The sequence below is a fragment of the Piliocolobus tephrosceles genome, chromosome 16 (assembly GCF_002776525.5).
Source record: "Piliocolobus tephrosceles isolate RC106 chromosome 16, ASM277652v3, whole genome shotgun sequence".
Lineage (NCBI taxonomy): Eukaryota > Metazoa > Chordata > Mammalia > Primates > Cercopithecidae > Piliocolobus > Piliocolobus tephrosceles.
The window spans coordinates 1,896,721-1,904,536 of NC_045449.1; the positions used below are offsets into that span (position 1 = coordinate 1,896,721).

The 7,816-nt window shown below is 50.6% G+C and overlaps 1 protein-coding gene across 6 annotated transcripts in view; it reads right to left on the bottom strand.

The window, feature by feature from the left end:
* Positions 1-7,816, bottom strand: part of SMG6 (SMG6 nonsense mediated mRNA decay factor) — a 246,956-nt gene that overhangs the window by 16,560 nt on the left and 222,580 nt on the right. For all 6 annotated transcript variants that reach the window (XM_026449601.2, XM_026449598.2, XM_026449600.2 and 3 more), the window contains one exon: positions 5,458-5,604. In XM_026449601.2, the coding sequence (XP_026305386.1) occupies positions 5,458-5,604 (147 nt within the window). The remainder of the gene's footprint in view (positions 1-5,457; positions 5,605-7,816) is intronic.

Here is a 7,816-nt window from a genome sequence, read left to right on the forward strand (position 1 = left end):
CCCAGAAGAGCCTTCACCGGCCCTGTTTTACAGCCACCTCGGCACAGACTCCAGGGTTCACGCATATGGCCAGACAGATGTGTCTGGCTTACGTTCAAGGCTGGAAAATGAAGAATTATGGAAGTGAAGGGCCCCGGGCATTAAAGGGGGGAAGGGAAGGGGGGAATTTTTCCTCTGCTGAGAAATCCTCTTGTGGCTGTGAGGCTGGAGGAAGGAGGCTGACAGGAGGCAGGGCCGCCAGCTTGGTGCATGTGGGGCCTGTTCTTAAAGGGGCCCCAGTAAGCCCAGCTCCAGCTGGCCCACAGCAGGCCTTCCAGGCTTGGGCCTAGGCAGCTTCCTCAGAAGGAGCTCATCAGGAGAACAGGCAGCCTGGACAGGACCCGCCAGGGGCACTGGAAGTCCAGTGTTGGAGGAGACCTCCAATCCTGAAGGTGCTGTTGGTTGCTGGAGAGGCAAAAGCTAAACACGGAGCTCCAGAAGGGGATGGATTCTGGCAGCACGTGCTTCCTCGGCATCCTGGACTTCCGTTTTGTACGGACACTCATTCACACTTCAAATCACTTGTCAAGGACTCCACCACAGGGCACCACTGTACTACACTCTGGAATGGGATTAGTTCTGTGTCCCCCAGACACTAGCATAGTAAATGCTCAACGCCACTTGCTAAACTGAGCTGAAGACGTGCCTCTCGATTCCAAAGAGTTCACAGTACAATGTGGGAGACAAGTCCACACATAACTGTAACATGAGACATGATAGCAGGTCCACAAATGAAGTCTGATGAGTGTCACAGGAACACTAAGCAAAGGGAGACGGATCCCTCCTGGGGGAGACCAGGGGTGGCCTCACTGGGGAAATGGAGTTTCATCTGGGATTGAAGGAGGAATAGAGTTTCGACAGGTAACAAGATATATGGAGCAGAAAAAGGGCGCTTTGCTTTGAAGGACAGCATGAACAAAAACCCAAGAGTGGAAAAGGGCAGAGCATGTCTAGGAGTGGCAAGGAAGGCTAGTGTCACTGTCCAGGCAGGAGGGCCTTGGTGTCGGAACAGGCATTTTACACGCACTGTGATTCATTCTGAGGCTTCACGGAAGCTCTCATGTTGGTGCTTTTATCACTTTCGCTTTTTAGTGTTTTTAAGAGGTGGGGTTTTGCCACGCTGCAGCGGCTGTTCACAGGCAAGACCACTGCACACTGTAGCCTCGTACTCCCGGGCTCAAGTTATCATCCAGCCTCAGCCTCCTGAGCAGTCTGAACCACAGGCACGTGCCCACTGTGTCCGGCATTACTTCCATCACACAGATGAGGAAACAGGTTCAGAAAAGTTAGATAATTTGCCCAATGTCATGTAACTAGTAAGGGTTCATGAGGGATGGGCTAGTGGGAGAAGAGGCTGGAAAACAGACTGGGAACAGATCGAAAAGCCTTAAATGCCAATAATAGGGAATTAGACTTTATTTTACAAGCCAAGCAAAGGCCTGATGATTTCTGAGTGGCTCTTTCAGGAAAAGAATGATGGAGGCAGCGCAGTGAACGGAAGCCCGGTGGGCAGACTGTGTGCTACAAACTCCAGCAGGTGCCGTTCACAGAAACAAGGGAAACAGCGCCTTGAGGGGCTGTGCAACACAGGGGCCTTGATTGCTACCCTCTAAGCAACGACTTGACCTAGAATAGTAGTAGTAGCAATGGAAACAGAGAGGAAAGGAGGGAATAAATGTGTGAATAAACAGTATTTAATATGAAATTAGATACTAGGGATTAAAAGCCAGGGTGGAATTTAAGATGATGCTCTAGTTGCTACTATTATTGTCACCAAATACATTTTTTTTTTTTGACAGAGTCTCGCCCAGGGCTAAAGTACAGTGGCTCGATCTTGGCTCACTGCAACCTACACCTCCCAGGTTCAACCGATTCTCCTGCCTCAGCCTCCTGAGTAGCTGGGATTACAGGCACCCGCCACCACGCCCAGCTAATTTTGTATTTTTAGTGGAGACGGGGTTCCACCATGTTGGCCAGGCTGGTCTTGAACTCCTGACCTCAAGTGGTCTGCCGGCCTCGGCCTCCCAAAGTGCTGGGATTACAGGCGTGAGCCACCGCGCTCGGCCACTGAATACATGTCTGCTGAACACTAACTCAGCTTGCTGAGGCTAAGGAGTAAAAGGAAGCATGGTGGGGACCAAAAAAAGAATGGTGGTGAGGAAGCCCAGGAGGGTGGTCTGGTGAACAGAGAGAAGACAAGGAGTCATTCACTGATGCTAAAGTGAAGCTGAAGGAAGGTGGCTTTAGGGCCCAAAGACAAAGGGAGGTCAAATACGACACAGACTGAACTTTGATAAAGATAGGTCATTGGTGATTTTCCCTTTTTTTTAAGATGGAGTCTTGCTCTGTTGCCCAGGCTGGAGTGTGGTGGTGCAATCTTGGCTCACTACAACCTCCGTCTCCTGGGTTCAAAAGATTCTCCTGCCTCAGTCTCCCAAGTAGCGGGGACTACAGGCACCGGCCACCACGCCCGGCTAACTTTGGTATTTTTAGTAGAGACGGGGTTTCACCATGTTGACCAGGCTGGTCTCAAACTCCTGACCTCAAATGATCCACCCACCATGGCCTCCCAAAATGTTGGCATTATAGGCGTGAGCCACCGTGCCTGGCCATGTTGGTGATTTTTGACACAACAGTTTCCATAACTGCTGGATTGAGAGTCAAGAAATGAAGGTAGAAACAGAACTTCTCGGAAAATAGATGGTGAGGAAGAGCAAGAAAAGAAGCATGAAGGCACTTTGGGAGGACAAGGCGGGAAGATCATGAAGTCAAGAGATTGAGACCATCCTGGCCAACATGGTGAAACCTGGTCTCTACAAAAAAATACAAAAAATTAGCTGGGTGTGGTAGTGCACACCTGTAGTCCCAATTACTCGGGAGGCTGAAGCAGGAGAATCACTTCAACCTGGGAGGCAGGGGTTGCAGTGAGCCGAGACCATGACACTGCACTCCAGCCTGGTGACAGTGAAGACTCCATCTCAAAAAAAAAAAAAGAAAGAAAAAAAAGAGGCCGGGAGCGGTGGCTCAAGCCTGTAATCCCAGCACTTTGGGAGGCCGAGACAGGCGGATCACGAGGTCAGGAGATCGAGACCATCCTGGCTAACACAGTGAAACCCCGTCTCTACTAAAAATACAAAAAACTAGCCAGGTGAGGTGGCGGGCACCTGTAGTCCCAGCTACTCGGGAGGCTGAGGCAGGAGAATGGCGTAAACCTGGGAGGTGGAGCTTGCAGTGAGCTGAGATCCGGCCACTGCACTCCAGCCTGGGTGACACAGCGAGACTCTGTCTCAAAAAAAAAAAAAAAAAAGAAAAAAAGAAGCATGAGGATGAAGCTGTTTTGAGGGTCACACACAAGTTTACATGCAGACCCACAGCAGGGGTGGGGAGGCATCCACACAACAATGGATGATGCTGGTATTACATGGATGATCAGTATTTATTACACACTGATTCCAATGGCAGCAGGGCCGTGGATCTGTCTAAAGAATGATGGAGGCTGGGCGCAGTGGCTCATACCTGTAATCCCAGCACTTTGGGACGCCAAGGCGGGCAGATCACCTGAGGTCAGGAGTTCGAGACCAGCCTGGCCACCATGGTGAAACCCCGTCTCTACTAAAAATACAAAAATTAGCTGGGCGTGGTGGCAGGCGCGTGTAATCCCAGCTACTTGGGAGGCTGAGGCAGGAGAATCATTTCAACCCGGGAGGCGGAAGTTGCAGTGAGCTGAGATTATGCCACTGCACTCCAGCCTGGGCAACAAGGCAAGACTTCATCTCAAAACAAAACAAAAGAATGATGGATCTTCTTGAGCCAGTGTGATGGCTCATGCCTATAATCCCAGCACTTTGGGAGGCAGAGGCGGGAGGATCACCTGAGGTCAGAAGTTCAAGACCGGCCTGGCAAATACGGCAAAACCCTGTCTCTACTAAAAATACAAAATTAGCTGGGCATGGTGGCAGGCATCTGTAATTCCACCTACTCTGGAGGCTGAGGCAAGAGAATCGCTTGAACCTGGGAGGTGGAGGTTGGAGTGAGCCAAGATCGCAACCCTGGACTTCAGCCTGGGCGACAGATGGATCTCGATTGGCATTCATTCCTCTTCCCTGGCCAGGGTGATGAGACAAATATCAGACAAAGGTGGCCCTTTATGGAGCACATACTAAGTGCCATGCACTATGCTAAGTGCTTCACATACACTATCCCATGTAGGCCTCACAGTGACTCTGGGAGACAGGTGCTACTAGCACTTTCTTTCTTTTTTTTTTTTTTGGGATGGAGTCTCGCTCTGTCGCCCAGGTTGGAGTTCAGTGGCGCGATCTCGGCGCACTGCAACCTCTGCCTCCCGGGTTCAAGCAATTCTCCTGCCTCAGCCTCCTGAGTAGCTGGGATTACAGGTGCCCGCCACCACACCCAGCTAATTTTTTGTATTTTTAGTAGAGACGGGGTTTCACCGTGTTATCCAGGATGGTCTCGATCTCCTGACCTTATGATCCGCCTGCCTCGGTCTCCCAAAGTGCTGGGATTCCAGAGTGAGCCACTGTGCCCGGCCAGCACTTTCATTTTACAGACGAGGAAACAGGCTCTGAGAAGCTGAATAGTTTGCCACGTGTTACAAAGCTCCTCACGCGGCAGGGCCTAGACTGTCACCAGGTCTGCCTGATCACGTGCATCAAACCCTGTGCCAAAGGAGAGGGTTGGAAATGGGCGTCCTTAAAAAGGCTGAGTGGGTGGCTTGATGCTTCCCTGTGCACATGGTTCGCCTTTAAACGGGGAGCAGGACTGCATCTTTCCTGTCTGCCCCGAGCCCTAGAGGATGGGAAGTGGGCTTATGGCACAAGGGAACAGACCTGGGAAGGTCAGGAGGAAACACTTGCTGGGGGTGAAGACGCAGGCCCGTGAGAGGGCTGAGAGAGGCCAAAGTCCCTCTGTGGAGACTAAGGTGTTTCTCTCTGTGAGGGTGTAGGGAGTATCTTGTCCAAAGGGGTCTTCCATTTCAGTGGGAATCCAGGTAAGCAGACTGTGGCCATGACATCCTCTCCCTGAGAATAGGTGTTCTGAACTGAGAATCTACAGCCTCTCCAGGAATATCTGGATAAGGCTCAGGGAGACTCTGAAACCCTCAAATTGTGTGAGAGATCATGTATGTGTGGTGTGCATTTGTAGATTCCAACTGGGGAAGCAGCTTTTCTCAGATGCTCTCAGAAGACCCTACCCCTGCCCTGGAGCCCAGGACAAGGGAGACTCTAGGCACCAAACTTGCTACCAGAATTTACTGGTAGAGTAAAAAACGGGTAGAGCTAGAGAGAACACTGCAACTCTTCCTTAGTGTCCTGCTCAGCTCTGCTCTCTGCCCACATCCTCTCATGCCCTGGACAGCAACCCCCATCGTGGGAACCACACTCCCCAGGCCGACTTCACCTGGATCTTTTCCTGGCGACGCTGCTGCTCAGCGATCTTCCTGGCCAGAGCCAGCTTCTTGGCCCGAAGTTCCCTGATGTCATCCTCACCCCCACTGCCTTCAGCCTCTGAGTCTTCCTCAAAGTCTTCGATCACCACATCCTCCTCCTTTGGGTGGTAGAGCCGACCAGGAGAAAGAGGAGACAGTTAGCTGAACCCATGGCACTTACTGAACCCGACATTGCCCTTGTGGTCCCTCACCCATGCAGACTGGGCCCATCCCTTGCAAAGGGTCCCCTGGTATGTGCGTCCCTCTACTCAGGCAAAGGGAGGTAGACAGAAGCTGTCACTCTTCCCCCGGAGCTGCTCTCTCTTATACTCTGGGCCTCTTCCCTCAGAGAGTTACACCGTAAGTCACTCGCAAACACACATGTACACCTGCGTGCTTGTACTCACACTCTGTGTTCTCCCTCGTACAGAGTTACACCATAAGTCAGTCGCAATCACACATGTACACCTGCGTGCTTGTACTCACACTGTGTTCTCCCTCGTACACAGAGTTACACCATAAGTCACTCGCAATCACACATGTACACCTGCGTGCTTGTACTCACACTCTGTGTTCTCCCTCGTACAGAGTTACACCATAAGTCAGTCGCAATCACACATGTACACCTGCGTGCTTGTACTCACACTGTGTTCTCCCTCGTATAGTCACTTGCAATCACACATGTACACCTGCGTGCTTGTACTCACACTGTGTTCTCCCTCGTACACAGAGTTACACCATAAGTCACTCGCAATCACACATGTACACCTGCGTGCTTGTACTCACACTCTGTGTTCTCCCTCGTACACAGAGAGTTACACCATAAGTCACTCGCAATCACACATGTATACCTGCGTGCTTGTACTCACACTCTGTGTTCTCCCTCGTACACACTCACAAAGTCAAACTTTAGGCCTATTTTTATTCTGAAGTCACCAATGATTCAAGAGGGAAACAACAGAGAAAGTTAAACCACCCAATTTAAATCTAATTCATGCTAATGATCTGATAGGAATCAACTCTAACCAACAGCTGGGAATCAGGCATGGAAGTTCCCTTGCCCCAGACAGCACCAGGGACAGATGCTGCAGCTCAGCAGACCTTGCCCTGTTTTCTTTTTAAGACTCCAGCCTGGTGGTGTGAGGATTGCTGGACCCCTTTACTGCAACTCACACAACATGACCTTGCTCAGCTGCCCTTCAGGGCCTGGGCAGGGTAGGAGGTGGCTGGCTGGCTTAAGGAGCCTCCTGCCAGGCTGGTGGTGCATTCCCCAGGGATGGCACCTCCCTACTTGCAGCCTCAGCTCTTAGCAGCCATCACTCCCTGGGTGGTCCCAGGCTCCATTCCTTGCTTTCTTACTTTTGGCCTTGGTCAACAGAGAACATGCAGCTGCCCAAGATAGCTTCCCTTGAGGGACAGGGTTAGCATGGGTACACGGGGAATAATTTAGTAGAAGGTTCCTGTTTCTAACTGGATTATAATAATGACAATGATGACAACAGGTATCACTTACTCAGTGCTTGTTATTGGCCAGGTACTGGGCTAAGCATTTTTCATGTATTAACTCAGTTAATCCTCACAACAGCCTGTGAGATAAGATATGTGCTATCACCACCCCTATCGTATAAATGAACAAACTGAGGTTTAGAAGTCAATACCTTGCTCAGGGTCACACAGCGAGTAAAGGCAGAGCAGGGATTCAAGACCAAATAAATCTGACTCCAAAGTTTATGCTCTTACCGGTAATACTGAGCCAAGCCATCCTGAATCTAGACCATAAGCTCAGATCCAGCCCTTAGTGGCTCAGCATTGTCAGACCTGCTGTAGGCCACCCTAGAGCTGTTGAATACAGGCTGCTCTCTCCTCTAACTGTCCAGCTTGACTGAAAGGGATTACTTGGGTGGGTGGCTGGGTAGATGACAGAGGTATACACTTTGTCTTGGGAGCAGAATCTAGGGGTGTTCTGGTAACACCCTGAAGCAACTAAACTGTGTTCTATTCACAAAGAACAGTATCTGAAGAAACATCTTTCCCTACCTCTCCCAATCTGCTGAAGTCATTCAGTTTCGCAGTTTGGGGAGAGATGAGATCTGAGGATGAGGCCAGAACTGTCACTATCCTTTTTTTTTTTTTTTTTTGAGACGGTGTCTTGCTCTGTTGCCTGGGCTGGAGTGCAGTGGCCGGATCTCAACTCACTGCAAGCTCCGCCTCCCGGGCTTTTTTTTTTTGAGACGGAGTCTTGCTCTGTCGCCCGGGCTGGAGTGCAGTGGCCGGATCTCAGCTCACGGCAAGCTCCGCCTCCTGGGTTTTTTTTTTTTTTTTTTTTTTTTT